The sequence below is a fragment of the Vollenhovia emeryi genome, unplaced genomic scaffold (assembly GCF_000949405.1).
Source record: "Vollenhovia emeryi isolate VEMERY1.0 unplaced genomic scaffold, V.emery_V1.0 DF939212.1, whole genome shotgun sequence".
Classification (NCBI taxonomy): Eukaryota; Metazoa; Arthropoda; class Insecta; order Hymenoptera; family Formicidae; genus Vollenhovia; species Vollenhovia emeryi.
Genome location: NW_011967154.1, coordinates 710,374 through 728,129, shown reverse-complemented (window position 1 = coordinate 728,129; position 17,756 = coordinate 710,374). Strand labels below are relative to the sequence as shown.

General features: G+C 48.2%; 2 protein-coding genes across 5 annotated transcripts in view; both read left to right on the top strand.

The window, feature by feature from the left end:
• The window catches only part of LOC105561083 (probable G-protein coupled receptor B0563.6), a 52,226-nt gene extending 44,829 nt beyond the window's left edge, over window positions 1-7,397 (top strand). For 2 of the 3 annotated variants that reach the window (XM_012010746.1, XM_012010747.1), the window contains exons 3-6: window positions 2,679-2,828; window positions 3,420-3,670; window positions 4,033-4,320; window positions 5,117-7,397. In XM_012010746.1, coding sequence (XP_011866136.1) covers window positions 2,679-2,828; window positions 3,420-3,670; window positions 4,033-4,320; window positions 5,117-5,368 — 941 coding nt within the window. In that variant the 3' untranslated portion in view covers window positions 5,369-7,397. The remainder of the gene's footprint in view (window positions 1-2,678; window positions 2,829-3,419; window positions 3,671-4,032; window positions 4,321-5,116) is intronic. The other variant, XM_012010748.1, reaches the window with a different exon arrangement.
• Window positions 7,398-15,724: 8,327 nt separating this feature from the next.
• The window catches only part of LOC105561084 (frequenin-1), a 47,118-nt gene continuing 45,086 nt past the window's right edge, over window positions 15,725-17,756 (top strand). The window contains exon 1 of one of the 2 annotated variants that reach the window (XM_012010749.1): window positions 15,725-15,912. The gene's annotated coding sequence lies outside the window, so the exon portion shown is untranslated. The remainder of the gene's footprint in view (window positions 15,913-17,756) is intronic. The other variant, XM_012010750.1, reaches the window with a different exon arrangement.

Sequence of the window (17,756 nt, the reverse complement as noted above, 5' to 3'; positions counted from 1 at the left end):
CCACTTCAATGCTGTTTCTCTTACGCGGTTTCAAGCAACACATTCGTCAAACAGATGTCTTGTTAAATTGGCGGCTCTATTCTTCGCGCGTAGCGAAGGAGAAGTAACGATGGTTTTAAGGCTTATTACGACGGCTTATTACATGTTATTGCATTAGCCTATTCCATTATTATATTAATGCGATAAAGAAAGTAAACTTTGCGCTTGCGAAAGGTTCAGAGCTAAGCAAGGTATAAACTGAGGCAATAATTATTGCGTAATTTCTAAAAGAATTTCTGTTACTTCAATTTCAACCAGGAGAGAACGTAGCGACTTGTACACCGTTCTCCGCGCAGGTACAATTTCGTAACTCCGTTCGTCGCACATAACAAAGGATAAAAAACGATGGTTTCAAGGCTTATTATGACGGCTTATTACATTAGGCTACGTCGCATTATTACATCAATGCGATGAAGAAAGAAAACTTCGCGTACGCGAAAGGCCTGGAGTATATAAACCACAAGACAATGATTGCTGCATAATTTCTCGAATTTACAAGTATTTCCTAATTACTTCATTTCCAGCCAAGAGAGAAGGCAGCAACTTATTGTTTACATACCATTTCCCGCACGAAACTAATTTTTCAGCAAACAAATAATATTGCACGAAGAATTAATGCCCCAGCAAGGCCTAATGCCCAAACTAAGGCCCAAAAAATGCCTACTCTCTAAAGTGAAAAGTGAATCAGTGAATTATCACTGAAAACAGTTACTGACAATTACAGTAGTTTACTTATAACTGTAAGTCAGTGACTATTCACTGTTTTCAGTGATAATCCACTGATTGACTTTTAGAGAGTAGTAATGCTAAGTAATGCCGCAAATCTGTACACTACGATGCCCTCAGCGGTTTACCCCCCGTCTTTTATGTATTGCCCAAGCTTCAGATATAATTTTTTGAATTTTCGAGTCAAGGAAACCTCTTCTCCTAAGTACTCGTCTTTGTGTTGCTAAAGTGCGATGCGATATCAAGCGATGCTTCCACTTTGCACACGCATGCTTATTCACGGGCGGGGTGCCGTTCGCGCATCAAGAGGGAAAATTGAAGAAAACGACGCAAGTAAGAGGAAACTCGAGGTACCAGAGCCGAAGGTACTCGCTCGCCGATTCGCGAAGAGATCGTGAAACCCAATGAAAGCTAGCTGGTTCTTCGCGACCGTTACTGACGGACGAAAGACGGCGAGAAATCGTAATTTAAATGGAAAGATGCAATTTCGCCTTAATGTGACGGCTCCGACGTAAAAGTTTTACGAGCTTCCACGACGCGTCGCGTACCCGGGCGGAAAACTCGACTTTCATTCGCGCGGCATTAGCCAATTTCCGGGCGATTCTTGCGACTTTCATACTCCAACGAGCATGTACCGCGCGCTTTAATAAACTTTAAGGAAGAAAAGAACCCGAGGGAGAACTTTTCCCCCGCAATTAAAGCGACTGCCGCTTCTGCGGGCGTAGCGCTTAGGGGAGGCTCTAGAAGATGGCTGCAGAAATCTAGGTCGGTTAGTAACAGAGGCAACGGCTGGAGGGGTTGAAACTACCCTTCCTATCCACCGCTGGGTTATTATCGACCAAAAGGAACGCGTTACCAACAAGCCCGTCGAGCTTATCGGCGGCTGAAAGCTCCGAGGGTCGGTACGACAAAGCGAGGGTTGATAAAACCGCCCCGGTTGGAGTTTACTCGTCATATACTAGTCGCAGATAATCCAGAACTAATTAGTAGTCCACGTCAGACGCTTGCGCATTTTTAGTCATCAAATAATATACTGATGCTAAATAATTGATTAAAAGTTTTGCCAATTTTATACGAACAACTATTTTAACAGAATTTTGGTTAGTACCCGAGGAAACTTTTTTTTTTCGATTACATTTGTATCCGGAATACGTGAACAATTTTCTATTCAATTTGCGATTGTACGGGGCAGGAGAAGCCTGGCGTCGACATTGTGCTCAGGAAATTCAGCGGAACGAAACGGTAAATACGAGCGTCGATTGGTTTCAATGGACGGTAAAAACCCGTAACGGGAAACGAGGCAGCAACTAGCAGCGCGATCGACCGTGCGAAAACAGGAAATCAATGGAAATTAGGAAAAAGCGCGTATCCCGTTTTAATTGTCCGAATTCGCGGATTTCGATGAAGTTTCAGTTTGGGAGCGCGCGAAAAATGAAACTACCGCGCGTTCATCACGCTTGCGGTCGATCAGCGACTAAGCGCGAAATGTGCGCTACTTTACAAGTGACATTTGGCTGAGAGAACGGGGAATGGCGATGGAAGCGTTAACATTTTACGTGACCAGGAACGCATAACGGCCGGGGAACTGGCGGATATCAAACGCGCGAAGAGCATAAAGCGGTGGAAACGGCTAAGAACACTCAGGGATCCCGTAATAGATCCTGAAGAGTGATTTAATCCTATTTCCGTCGTTCTACGCGACGGCCCCGCGGAGGCGGAATGAAAAATTCCACCGCGGTGACAGAATATTCAAGGAAGTTGCGAGAATGATTAAGTGAATCGCGCGCAACATTCGCCCGCTGTTCCGGGTTTATGAAATCAAGTTAACTCAGTCTCGGGGCCTTCGCTCTTATTTTTCCCTGTCCGATTATCCTCCTTAACCACGAGCTCGCCTCCTCTTTTTTTTCTTGCAGGTTACTCCGCGGCGGCGCTCCTCGCGATCCTTTTCTGCATCCCCTTCGCGCTGAGGGTGCTCATCCATAAGGAGACCGGGGGATGGAGCAGCTGGCTCCAGGCCTTCTATCACGCTCATCTCGAGCTCTTCCTAGGGAACGGCTGCCTGGGTACGGTGAATCGCTATCGACGCAACGAAAATCCTGCGAAACGTGTACTGCGAAATTGCGCCTGCGAATAGTCCAATCGACTTGCCCTCTCCCTCTCCCTCTCTCTCTCTCTCTCTCTCTCTCTTTCCCCTCCCCTTTCTCTCGTCCATACGCATTTCTCGTCTCTCATTAGCATCACTCTCGCGGGAGCAATCGATCCCCGCAAGGGAGAGACGAAATTTATTTGCATCATCTGCTCATCGCTCGCGAAATAAATAGAAGAGCGCGCTAGTTGCGGAACTTCTCGCTCGCGGTGGAAAACTTTTGCTTCTCCGTATTCTCTCGCAAGTCTCGTAAGTTACGGCGATTAATGGTTAGAAATTCGTCCCGATCGGCGCGGTCGAAGAAAAGGAAATGGAGAAAAGGGGGGGCGCAGGGTGACGAGGCACAATTCTGTGCAGATAACGAAACGTGTGTCGCGGAAATCTTTTGATCGACGCTGTAGATATTGCGTGTGGAAAAGCACAGGTGCCTACGTGACGAAGAGTGCTTTTAAGGCCGACTCGACATAGCACTATATTCGAGAGATATAGAGGTTAATTGTATGCATAGGGGTTGGAGTAATGATGCTTCTGGCATTGACAGTGGAGCGTTACGTAAGCGTCTGTCATCCCGGACAGCACACGCGACCACTCTGCGGACCACCTCACCTAACAGTGGTGCTCATCCCTTTGGCTACATTTCTCGTTTATCTGCCGAGTGTATTTCGAGGTGAAATTACGACCTGCCTGCTGGCGCCCGGCGGTCCCCTAATCTACCAGAGGAGAGACAATCAGTCGTTTCTCAACTCGTGGTACTATCAGGTAATTCATATTTCTTTTTCGCTCGCGCAAGGTTGCCCTTTTCTAACAACTAGCGAAACTTTAAAGCCGATAATATTCGAATGTAACGTTATTAAGTCGACTGTTAATTCATTAATTAACTCTGTAACATCATTAAAGCTAATTATGTGCACAGAACGCCTGCTCCATTGATCTGAATTCATAAAAGTAACTCATGTTCGAAATGAGATCTGACATTTAAATTAAGGTCAGGATTTCTGGAACGCTCACGGCGTATTTAGTTGTGTTCTGTTTGTGTGTGCGAGCTTAAAATGGTTTACACCGCATTTAACTTGAAATTCTAATTTTACGGGCCCCTCTCGTGACGCAAACATGTATTTCAGGTGTACAAGGTGGTGCTGGAAGTTGTTTTTAAAGTGGCGCCGACAATCCTGCTCGCCGGATTCAATCTGAGAATAATGATAGTGTACAGAAGGTCCTGCGAGCGACGCCGGAGAATGACCTTATCGAGAACCGTCAGCAGCGACGAGGATCCCAGAACTTTCGCCGAGGAACGGAGGCTCATCCTGCTCCTAGGTAGCACCAGCATCCTCTTCCTAGTCTGCGTCAGTCCTATGGTTATCTTAAACGTCACACTCAGCGAGAGCAATCTCAATCATTATCCTTACCAGGTAAGGAGATCCACTCGAAATATTTCCATTATACATCGCCTTCCGAAAAACAATTTCACTGAAAAAAATATCCCGGCCTATCTAATTGGATAACCGGTTGCGTATCAACAAACGGATATATCCAATAAAATTGCACATCCGACGAGAAATGTAGTCGGTTTTTCGATGAAATTTCATCGAATACGTCTATAATTTAATCGGAAAAACCGATGATAAATTTTCCATCGAAAACACCACTTAATCGATTTATCCAATGGAAATTTTTCTCAGTGTACCGTCGAAACAATAGGGTAAGGTGACCAAATTCGGAATATAACATCGAGTGCGGATCAACAATTTGATGAGTCGCCAATAAGCGACGTTTTAAAGTATAACTCACTTAAATTTTACTCTTTCGTATATCTACAATTTCACGCTATATTGTCGATATTATAAATGGCACCGACGTGTTTTCACGTCGCTTATCAGCGATTCATCAAACTGTCGATCCGAATTTCATCACCTTACCCTACGTGTTGACCTTACCCCACGTCGGCTCTTTGCAATTTAACACGGATCAACAATAAAGTTGAATTTCAAATTAAAAGTCAATTTACGATAGCCAATTCTGCTCCTGCTCCGACTTATTATTTGCCCCCGTCGTTTTATTGCCGCAGGAACACCCGATCGGAATTTCCTTCTCCCCGCCTTCCCTCCCTGAATAATTGATTTAATTGTTCCGGCATATTCTCCCGCGCCTAACACACGACTTCATCAATTATGAATCCGTCCATTAATTCGCCGTGTTCGGTTGCAGGTGTTCCGAGCGCTGGCCAATCTGCTGGAGGTGATCAATTACTCGATCACGTTTTACATTTATTGCCTCTTTTCCGAAGACTTTCGCAACACTCTAATTCGTACCCTGCAGTGGCCGTGGGTCAAGAGCGACCAGGGCGGTAGGAGCCTGCCCATGAAACGGTCCCCGATACCGAGACCGACGACAACGACGACGACCCCGCCGACCACCACAGTCGCGACCCCCGGACATCTGGCTCGTGCCAGCGTTTAACACGGATTTTTTGCCATCGATCCTGGCGTCAACCGCTCGGTCGCCAAGCGGTGGAATAAAAAAGGGACTCGAGTCCGGCGCGCTGTAAATGTCGGAACAGTTTCGGTGTAGCGGCGAAAAAATCTGTAAAATAGCCGGGTATGCGAAGGCTACATGAGCGCGCCGAGCGTGCACGGTTGCGCGGGACATGTTTCCTCGCGTGCGTGTAGGAGTACAATGGTGATAGTAGGCTAACGAAAATTTCCCCCGGCGAGTAAACAGCCGTCGTCTTTTTCGACGGACGAAATAGTCAATCGGCGAAAAGGCATCGATTTTGTACGCCGGGCGCTTCCCACGTAATCTTCTGATTCTTACGAGACAACCTACGAGGAAGTATTCCAACTATGTTATACCTTCCCTGTACGCCGGTGAACTCCGGAAATAGTTGCAGAGTAACGGAACGGCCACATCCACGAAACACATTCCTGCGTACTAATGCGGCTTAAAGCCGGGCGTGTCTACACGGTCGCCGCTGTTAAATTTCAACGTTTGACCATTCCGGGGGTTAAATTGACCGACCTGATTAAATAGCCGATATCCGATTATCTATCTCTCTGTCGGACGACACGCCTGTGCGGCGATCGCCCACGAGAGCGGCCGTGTGTGCACGCTGAAACGCTCGACCTCGCGAAACAACGACGAAAGTATATAAAGACAGAAAATTCAGTGTAAGCCGGCTGCCCCATAGGACTCTTTCTAAAGTATAAGCTGGAGAAGTTTCTGACGTCGCCGAGCAAGTTTGCGCGAAAGCGGGGGCTCTGCGAAGAGCAGAGAGAATGGGAAAGAGAGGAGAGTACGAGTGGAAAGGAAATAAGAGTCGCCGCAATGCGTCCGTGTGCATTGCGACGCGAAGAATTTATCAGAATTCGCGTCGGGGACGCGGCGACAAGACTTGTGCATCGAGTCGCGAGCGATCGCCGTCGCCCCGTTGGAAATTAAACGAGAGAGCGTGAAGGAGAAAAAGAAGGCGGACGAGAAGAGGAGGGGGAAAAAAAATCCGAAATGTGTCAAGTACCTGATCATACAAGGGAATCTTTCCCATGGGAATAGACGAGGCAAAATCGAGGTGAAGGAGAACCGCGTTAATTCCGGGACCGCCGGAAACGGAAGGCAGGGCGCGCGCAAAGACGCCGCCGCGGCTTCTCACCGGACAGTTAAAATAACGAATAATGTCGAGAAACATTTCATCGCCGCGCGATGAATCATCGTGATTTATTTCCGTGTGAGTGCTATATAATTAAACGCCACCGAGCGCCAGTGTGAGAATTACCGTCTCGTCTTCATTGTGTTATCGGCATTAATCTTTTACACCGCGATATATCTTCGACGTCGATAAGCTACGTTCGATTAGACCTAAGCAATTTATGTACGGCGCTCGGTAACGCTTCCCCCGTTACCCCCGGGGAACGTGAATTGAATTTCACAACGAGGAGGTGCGCGCGTTGAAAGAGCGAAAAAGCGTATCGCGATACGGGCGAGCTCGCGCGAGCCCCGCTGGCATCGCCTTTCGGCGAAAGGACCGCTGCCGGCTACGATAATAATATTCCATCGAACTCTCTCCGAAATAAACCGCTGCCTCCTGGTTGCATCGCGTTTCGAAAATAGATGCTGCACTCCAGAGAGATATTCTCTCCTCCGGGGAATCGATAATTAAATTCGTCGCGCAACGGATCCGTCCGCGTTCGTGGTTCGATGGTAATATTATTTCGCTTATTTGCATACGTAAATTGCAACAAAGAATATCGCGCCCCGCCCGGACGCGACGTCTCGTTTTCGGCCAACCTTGGCGTAGGTGCGCGTCAACGAAGAAATAAATTCGGAGAAAAACGTCTGTTCTGTTTTCAGAATTTCTGCGCCCTCCCAATCCTCGGTTGTGCAAACGGAACGTGAAAGCTGTGGAGTACGCACCCTCAGTGATGACTTCTGTTACCGAGACAAACAATATTCTTGGCGCATTTATATTTCTCACGAACCTTATTTAGCATAAAAATAAGACAATATCAAAATAAAATCAATAATTATTCTCCTCTATCGAATTAAAAGAGATTGACTTACTATATTGAGACAAGAGCAACTTATATAGATGTAAGTTTAGAATAAATTGCCCCTCCATCTTACAACGCATAAAGTTGGCACCACGATATTAGACAAAAGACATACTTCATTTTATTCTAGATTTTAGAATTTCTCATTTAAGTTTCAAATATTCCTTTCTCTATAATAAATATGATTGGCGCTATATCGATCCTATTTTATGATACATTCGAGTGTAATAGCATTGGATCCGTGAATTGTTTCTGTGGGTGCGGGTAGTATAATTCACTTAGACATTGAAAAACGTCAGCTATACTCGTACAAGGGTGCTCTGACCCGTTCCCTTTTTTTCACATCCTGTATTTTTATCCGCTTTATTCCCCGAGAAGGGGAGTTGCGATCAGCGAGCGCTACCCGGAGTCCACATCGCTCGGGTCCCTTGAATCGCTATTTCCTTCGAGCAATTTACCGTTTTTTCGACGACCTGTAAAAATATCCGTGAGGTGCTTCAGCCAACGCTCGTCACGTTGAATGCGACAGCAGCGGCTTGCTGTCGAACCAGATGACGAGTACATGACGAGCGCTCGCCCGGTGTACCTAGCCTCGCGGAAGAACTCGTGCAAACAGGCCGCCGTCCAATCATTCCTTTCGATCGATTTTTGCGTCATGCGTCAGTCCGTGAAATTTTGATATTTACCGCGCGGATCGATGAGCCCTTCTCGCGTGTGAAGCCTCGCGAGGGGGATATGTAACACGCGCGTTCTTGCGATATAGAGCGCCGATTAAGCGCGACGGGCGGCGGGGGAGAATCTCCGGCGGATGGTTTCCGTTTCGTTGCGGCAAAACCACCGTTCCTGGCGCGGCGGCCGGGAGAAACGGTAAAGGGACAGGCGAGAGCAATCGGCGGGGATTTTCGCCGGAGTTAAGTGGAGGCGGTAACCGAGCCCCTCCATCGTCGGTGAACCGCTATTTAGAAATAATTTAGACCGGTGGCGCGCAGCGGTGCTTCGTTTCGGCCACTATAAATGCGCCGGGATGGGCCAAGTGCATCGCACGCGTTACACAATAACGCGCGGACAGTAAAATGGATGGGTCCTGTCATCGTTTCGGGGAGGGGATAATTTAAACGCGCGTATATCCTTCTCTCAGGAATAACGGAGAGATACACTGTGTTACAGGAGCGAGTGTGCTATGTATCGTAATAAAGTTTCGAAATACATAGGCGTCCGAAATATTTACACGGCGGCGTCGGTGTGACCATCGCCCGCGGATGTAACGGCGGATGTCACGTCCCTTTTCGCAGAGGCAAAGGAAGAGGAAAGGATACCTCCTCGATGTATGGAGAATAAAATCGCTTCGGAAGCAATACCCCACGCGATAAAGCGCCGACTGGTCGCTTCGACGGTGTCGGTTTTAATAACGCCTCTATCGTATTTTTTATATGGGACTGCGGTACATGGTGACGTGATAAATTTTGCCGGGTGATTTATGTGGTTTATTTTTCGAGAGGGAAATCCTACGCCTCGTTCGACCTCGTTTCTGCACCACGTAGCTCCCTTTGATTCAAAGTTGTCTGAATTATTTTTTTTCCCCACGTCGTTGTTGGCCACAAATCACCCGAGTTCTAGAAAATATGTACCCCGTGTCGGACGAGCGCGACAATCTAGACGCCTGTATCTATTAGGATATGCATACGTGCATTGGTATCGCAGTATCGCGTCACAAGGTTCCGTTCGTTACGATCGGGGACTTTGCAGACGTGAAAGAAAAATCAAGCTCGTCAGAGTCGGTTTTGCCGGATTTGTCAACAACCGCTCGCCGCGGATGCGGGACCCACATTTGCAGAATCTCGTGCCGCGGGCAAAAAAGTAGCGGCGACTTGGCGCGCGACGCACCGCGCTCCGGAATTTTTAGGCGAAATGGTACCGGTCGCCGGTGGATGGGGTCATCCATGGTGGGGGTTGCTCTTTGGGCGGACGCCGCTGGGTCGATACAGGGTGGCTTCGTTCGCCGTCGAAGGCACCACGGGGTGGACGAGTGCCCTGTCTATCCTTCGGCTCCTCTTTCGATGACGGAGTCGCGCGATTCCTCCTGACAAATTAACTTGTCCTTTCGAAGCGTTTCGCTAATTTGTTGTTTGCCCGAGGGAACATCAATCAAGGCCACGAAGATGGTCCGTCACGTTTATTAATTATCTCTTTCTTACGAAGGAGCGTCTCTCAACAAGTTCCTTCGCGAGAAAGGGCGAGAGCTTGCCTTAAAAAACGTCTGAGGTGTCACGAGAGCGGAATTGTTGCCACTTAATTCGTCAACGTGAAGCTCGTATAGAGGCACAATTATAAATATAAATGGACAATTAAATTTAAGGAATATTTCGGTGACTAATAATGCAAGTTACTCGGAGCGCACCAATCAAATGGAATCCCATTAATATCCGCGATATTTGAATGCAACTAATTATTCGCGTCCTCTTTATAATTAAATGCAGACGTCCGTCGCCTCAATCACGAATATTTATTTTATGTATGTGTACACACACCTAATTAATAACGCCGTTGACTGTATCCGTAAACGGGCTTATCGTTAAAAATAGTGCTGCTGGAAATTGCAGACGCGTGCCGCGAATAAACTGACGACCAGACTGAAATCCCATTGCAGATGCTTGGCCAGATTGATAAAAGGGAAACGAGTGATATCGACGGATACATGCACAGAATTACAGGAATGAATATAAAACGGCGCGACTCGCGCGCTACGCGTAACGTGGCGCGATTGGGCCACGATATTGCATAATGTAACGCGCGCCGGTAGGGCCGGGCGTCCAATAATTATTGTTGGAAATTTATTAGGGTGTAAATGGAACCGCGGGCGACCCGGATACTGGCTGCTTATATCGGTGCGCGTACAGCACGGCGCGTGCGAAATTGGCGGTCATGCAAATTGCTCGCGTGTACTTCGCTGCCCGTAGTTAACGACTCTTCCGGTCGGCCGACGCTCTAACGAAGCCGTTTCGCTCATACGCGCGCGCGTTCCCTCGCACGCCACCAGGTTGATGAAGAAGCGGCCGCGCCGGCGGTGGACACGGACACCCAGCCGGAAATAGATCGATAAATCAGAGATCCAGCATTGCCGAAATGCCATCTCACCCCCGTCCTAATTGCCGCCCCGTTGCGAAGACCCGTATGCTAACTCGCGATTGTCCTGACAGTCACAACAGAACGTAAATGAGATGCATTTACATACCTTGGAATTGCATAACAGGGACACTAGACATATCGATTGCGTCCGTAACGTGGCCGTATTCGATCGGCGGATAATAAAAGGGGATTAAGGTAAGTAAAAAGATTAAAGACTTTCCAACCTCTTGGCAAGCTAACTAATAGTTAAATTGCGTGTCTATCTTTGTTCAATCTGAAGAAAAAGCAAAGAAGTCTGTACGATTGAACTATTGGGTAACTTTCTAGAAGCTTGGAACAACCGGCCCTAAGTGTCGCCTCTGGAAGAAAGAAACGACATTTAATTGGGAGCTCGCGTCTGACACGTGCTCGCGGGATACGTAATCTGACGACTGAATTCGCAGACGGGACTCATTTAAATATATCCGTACGTCACGCCGTTTAAAATGCGGAATAAAATTAGATACATTAAACGAAATGAAGCGTACGGTACACCGTTTATCTTGCCGGGTCGTGTGGAACTTGATGCAAATAAGTGAATTAGTCGGCTTAGCATCGGCAGCGCGCGGGGGCGGTTTGAGAGCTCGTTCTGGAACTCGCGAAATTCGAATCACTCTCTCACGGGCGTGTTTGAAAAGAGACCTGCCGCTTGTCTCTCGCCTCGGAGCCACGAAGACCAGGCAAACGTGGTCAAACAAAGGACTGAACAGACTGCGTAATTCTCGTTTAAGTCCCTGGTTCGACCGCGTACGGCAAGACGAAGACAGCCGAGTTCTAGCGAAGGCAATTTACCTCGCAATTAACGCGGCTATCGCTAAAGTAAACCGCGCCGCGGACGCGGAGCGTCTCCTGCGAGAGGGCGACTGCGGAAAAATAGACGTGACGTCGCCCGGTGACTCGATTTCGCGGGTGCGAAAACTCCCGGCCGGCTGCAAGATCAAATTTTCCTTCGGAGATGGTTAAATGTATTTTTGCGAGCGACGGACTAATTCGGTTTTCTCGCCAACTTTTACGCACTTTCATAATTGCCTCACTTGTTACAGAAATATTCTATATAACCGCGCCTTTGCTCTCGGCGCTACGTTTTGACAGGGCGGGGAAATGCCAGGGAACAGGGAATAACAAAAAAGAAGATAATAACAATAAAGTGGAAAATTCAAACCGACTATATAAATCCGGGCGATGCATCGTGTATGCAGATATTCAGATTGGATATGCCGGCGCCGCAATTCCGAGCATTTCCAAGTGCGTTTTAGCGCGGATTCCATTTTCCGCTCGGAACACTACTCCGGCTCATATCGTCGCTTGTCTCGGTTGCCCCCGCGAATAGAATCATATGTCCCTTCAAGGAACGGGAGTCACGTTTCCCCGCGATTTATTTCACCGGCGAATCGAGCGGCTCTTACCGCAATTTTCGCGCGATACTCGGCCGCGCAGCCTGCCAAAATACCGCCGAGATTTTCCTCCGACTTCTTCGTCACTTCGCAGGACGAGGAAAATCCTGTTACACCGCCGGGATTTTGCATTTCTTGTTGTTTCTCACGGAGAAGGATGACCGTGATTGATGAATCTTAAAGAGAAGTTGAAGTAAAAGTACGAAAGAGCGGCGTCGCAAAAAAAGAGTAAAGAATTAAGAAATATTACAATTATGTAACAGCTACAAAACTAGTCTTGAAACAATTAGTTATTTCGCACGCGGTCGAAGATAAAACCGTAATCGAGGCGGAAACCGCTGACCAAAATCTCGCACTAATGCCCAGTGGGCATTACTTGATCTCATTATCTTATTTTATCTTTATAATGTCCTAGCAAAGCCTAATGCCTAGTGATATCCAGTAATGCCGCAAATCTGTACACCACAATGCCCTCAGCGGTTTACCCCTCGACCGTAATTAATCGTACATTTAATTGCGATTCGCCGAACTAATATTCTAAAGAACGAGGACGTAATTATCTCAGGAAGAAGAGCGCGCGTATAAAATACGCGTGTAAATAAATATAACCGCTGATAAAATAACATATCGCTTCGAGCTTTTGCATTTCCATCCCTTTTCTCGTTGGCGCTCCACCCATCCCGCGGGTGGGTGGTCGAAGATACGACTTTAATTTCGTGGAGCGCAACGAGAGAGCCTCATTCCCCGCGAGATGTATCTCACCTTCTTCTCAAATCTTAATAAAGCAGCGGCGGCGAGCCATCAAAGATGCATTAGGCAAATAAGAACGGCGCGTATTAAATAATAAAAAAAAACCTTCGACGCGGATAAATTGCGGACGAGTAATATAAAAATTAATCTGCCGTAAAGCGCGATTCGCCCAGCATTTGTCACGATACAAAAATATCATTTTCGCGGCGCTGGCATCAATTACGGCGAGCGCATTCGCTTTATCAACGTAGCGCCTCACCCGGGCGCAGATCGGGGACCCGCGCGATGGCTGAAGTTGAGGAATCGTCCTGCGGAGGAAACGGAGCGGCCATTCGCTGGGCGAGACGACATGCGGCAATTATTCACCGTGGGATCGGCGATGGCCGTAAACAGTTTGACGAATCGCGCTTTACGCCCGCGCCACGGGAATGTATCTGTTATTGTCGTCGACATTGTGTTGTTGATCGCGGCTCCGTTTTCGCGAGGGAGAGCATCATCGACGTTTTTATGCCGCGGACTGCCGGCGCGGAGGACTGCTGACGTGCTCCACTTTCGTTTACGCTTTGTTCGTTACCGTTCGACGTACGCCGCATCGAACACTTTTGTTATTACTTCAGGAGGAGGAGGGGCAGGAGACGGGGGGGGGGGAGGAAGAGGATAATGCTGTGTTTTCTAGAGACTGATACACGCTCACGATGGTAGTCGCGACTTTCGTGGCTGGTCGGTAAAGACAGAATCAAATTGCCGCAGCATCCCCCGGTGACAGTCAGCGAAAAACTACGCAAGTTTTGAACAAGGACTTCGCGCGGCGTGCTTGAAGCTATTATCACTGGGAGATAATTAGGTGTCGCTGAGAATTTATTACCGCGGCGTCACTTGATTGATTACAATCGCGAAAAAGACGATTAAAAGTAAAAAGTGTTACAAGGGAACGTCCCATCTGCGAGTCCTAAAAAGCTGTCAGACATTTTAGATTTTTCCTAAAATGTCATTTTCGTTCATTCTAAAATTTCATCATTATTATACAGAGTGTCTCATTTTAAATGATCCACGCAAATATCTCCAAAAATATGGAAGATACGGAGAAACGTTTGAAACAAAAGTTGTTTGGTTCGAAGGGGGGCATAAGGTGGTGCCATTGACTTGACCTTGGATAGTCATTTAAAGGTCATGTAAAGGTCACCTTCAATTTTTTAAATAGAACCCCCTATTGTTTATTATACCATCTTATTCTACTAATTAATATGAACAACTTTTGTCTCAAACATTTTTTTATGTGCGTAATACTTTTTGAAATATTCAAGAGAACATTTATAACTTTTTCAATGTTTAGCTTATGATATCTCGATAACTGTTTGTCGGAGGGAAAAATAGTACAGGACTTTTTTACTTGATTTGGTCTCAGGAATATGCTGTTGCAATAGTGCTCCAATTATTGACAATTTTTGTGTATGTAAATTTTGTGTATGTTGCAATACACAAAAATTTTCAATAATTGGAGCACTATTGCAACAGCATATTCTTGAGACCAAATCAAGTAAAAAAGTCCTGTACTACCCTGTATACCTCTTATGAATTACAATACGCGATGTATAGCGATTGCGTGATAACGTAAGCCGCCCGTCGAGCAACGGTGGAGGTTGAAATAAACCGTTTTGTCATCGAACCAACGATCAACGCAAATCTTTTCTTTTATTCATGGATCTGCCGGCGAATCCGCGTCGAATTCATCGCGCGGAGAACGGTCGACGCGAAAATCCGCTACCGGCGAAATGTGCCGGTATCGTCTTCGTCTTCCCTTAAGTTCCGCTCAATCGAGAAACGTTGCTTCACAGGCGCATCGCTTTTCCCACAAACCCTGCGAATTACGATAACCGACCGGTGTTCCTAAGTGATTGATCTCATCACGATAAAACACCGCGCCGAAAAACTTTGGCCGTATTTTAAAATTTTACACGCACCACTTTACGATCCGTACCCGCGCGTATCTCTCCTATTTTGTCCACGGAATAAAACTATTAATGGGCCGTAGCACGGTCGTCTCATTAATCTTTCTCAATTCTTCGGAATATTCTATTTGATAGCGTAACGGTGATTGATCTCGTCATCATGCCGTATTAAGTTTCGCATTTCTTTCTCTTGCGCTCGTTATTCGCGTGCATGTAATATTATTTCAATTTAAAAATTAAGATATATAAATTCTGGCACAGATCGTTCCCTTCCCTTTTCCTCAGTTTATCGAAAACAGCGGTAAAAATTCCAAATGCTAAACGATGGACGAGCAAAGCTGATATTTATTACAGTTGGTGATAAAGTTGGAAACAGGAGCGAATAGCGGTGTGGCGACGAGCGTGCAATAAAAGACTATGATAAATAATAATAAAAACGCGAGCTCCTCTCCGAATACGAATATTCGCCCGGGTTAATTTCATAATGGAACTTTACGGGGCGCGCCGGGGCCGAAGTTTCCCCCGAAAGCGCCAAGGGTGCTAACAATATTTGTAAGACGAGAATTATAGTCAAATGGAAGTGAAGAGGTAAGGGCATCCCGGCGCGGGGTGGGAACGGGAGGAAGGGGGACGAAGTGGTAGAAACGGATCCGCGAAAGAGACGGCGCGTGGAGAGGCGAGTGCGAAATCGAGGAAGACGGCGCGCACCGCTCGTGCGTGCGGCCGAGACGGAAAAATCGCCAGCGGGGGTGGAGAAAGGAAAGCGGGGCGGGCAGGCGGGAGGCGGTCGGGAAAATCGGGTAAAGCGAGACAAGGGTGAAAACGACGCAGAACGCGATCGACCGAGACGGCGAGAGCGTAGGTACGACGGAGCGAGAGAGGGAGAGAATGCGCGAGGAGGATCGAAGGTGGCGGAATCGGAGGAACCGCTGTGTGGACGACAGAACGGGAGGGTGGATGGTCGGGCATCCTCCTCAGGTTCGAGTGGTGCGCTTGCGCCATCGTAACCTCCAATACACTTCCACGTAATGTCATCGCCGAGCCAGTCTGACGCCAGGCGCCGCGACGCTATGACGTCACTGAACCGCGCTTCGCCGACGAACATACCTCGCCTAGCGGTTGAGAACTCATGAATGAAATCCTATTTACCATCACGTATATCCGGATAGAGTACTCGCGAGGGGACGCGCCTACGAGCACAGGTTCGCACGAACACGCGCGAGCGGGACCGTGGGGGGTTCATGGTGAACGCTGGGGTACCAATTGGATACGGGCTGGTTCGAGCCAGCTTCCAAGCGCAGCAGCATCTCTGCCCATGTTAATCGTGTCAAGTTGCGTGTGACAGAGCCAATCTCGCGCGTGCGATCGCTCCGCAATGCAATCGCGCGGCGAATCGATACGGCACGAATAGTCGGGATACCGATTCACGTCGACGAGCTTTGATCAAGACGAGCGTATCACTAGCGAATTATCGGAACGCGATATTCCGGCTATATCTTCATCAGCCCGTCCAGTGGCTAATCTCTCCTAGTGATGGTCCTAAATAGCGACGGTCCGTTGATAGCAATCGCGTGAATAACGCGCAAGATTCCTGTCCGCCAGCTTCCTCGCGCCGTCTTCATTCGGAGCCCCGCTGGCCTACGCGTGTTCTCCACGACCTATCGACGTTTCGTGCGAAAGTTGTGCGAATTGCTGGCGCGCGCGACAATTACCGCGCGCTATCGAGACCCGCGGAGACACGCAATGCTTTAGTGCACCTCTGAGAGCAGTTCTCCCGTCGATATCCGGTTTGTTTTATGAATGGGCCGCTGCGCCAGGAGAGAGTCTCTCGATAATCAGGCTACCGTGCGCCTTTCAGCGCAAACGTTCTCCAGAGAATTCGCAAGCTGGAGAAATTGCCCCCCGTATTTCCTCGTTTCGTCGCTGTCGACCGATTCCACTTTACTCGCCCTCGAATCTTTCTTTCGCTACCGACCACAGCTCGGTTACGTTGCAACGTAACGCACGCCCCGGGAAACGCACGTCCAGGTGTCACGGCACGAGGTCAAGGGTGTAGTAGCGCGACCTCGACCAGAAGTTAATCATTCTGCACAAAGCTCCATCCCCCCCCCCCTCTCTCCGTCTCGTCGCGGCCTTCGACAACTCCCGAATTTCGCAGGGCCGCCCGCTGCCGTCGCACGTCTCTCTCTCATGCAGGTCGACTTCCGCAATTTCGCCCGTGCGACGTGCGGCATGAACAACGCATGAATCAAAATCCCCCGGTATCGGGCGCGCTTAACCGAACTTCGCGGGGACGCGACGCTACGCTACGCGTCACCGCCACCGCGAACGTGACGCGAATTCGCACTGGTGGCCGACCGATCTGCATCCAGATTCGCGGATGCTCCCCGAGAATGAGATCTCGCTCGGTCGCCCGATCGCTTTCTCCTTTGCCACGCCGCACACGTCATTCAGAAGCGAGTAACATCTCCATATTAAAGGGAAGAAAAGGGGTGTCCCCCAACTTTGCTGTAACTTCATTCCACGACCCGCTCTCTTTCTCTCTCTCTCTCTCTCGTTCTCGCGCGCGCGGAGACTGCGCGTCCTATTCGTCCATTGTTATTCCATTCCAAGTTTTTACGAAGTTCCGACGACGACGACGAACGGCTTCGTTCCGAATCAGCTCACGGCGTGTCGGACCGTATTCTCCATTCTCATTCAATCTCCACGAATCGGAGCTTTTCCTTTAGACGTGAATTTTCGTTGCCTTCAATCGCGACTCAATTAATCCCGGACGGTGTGCGCTGCGAGGAGATTGCGATAGATAGAGGAAGCATGGGAAAGGGCGCGATTCATTATTCACAGGCACTAATGACGTCGCGATAAATACGCTGATATAACCCGACTCCGTTTTTCTGCTGTCACATAATCAATTCGCGCATCGCAACTGGACGAGTAATTACTTCAATATCTTTTTAGCAACACTATTGCTTCCCTCGATTGTCCCTTACTGCAATTTGTCAAAGGAGATTGACCAGCTGCCCAACTATTAACCTAATAACTCGCT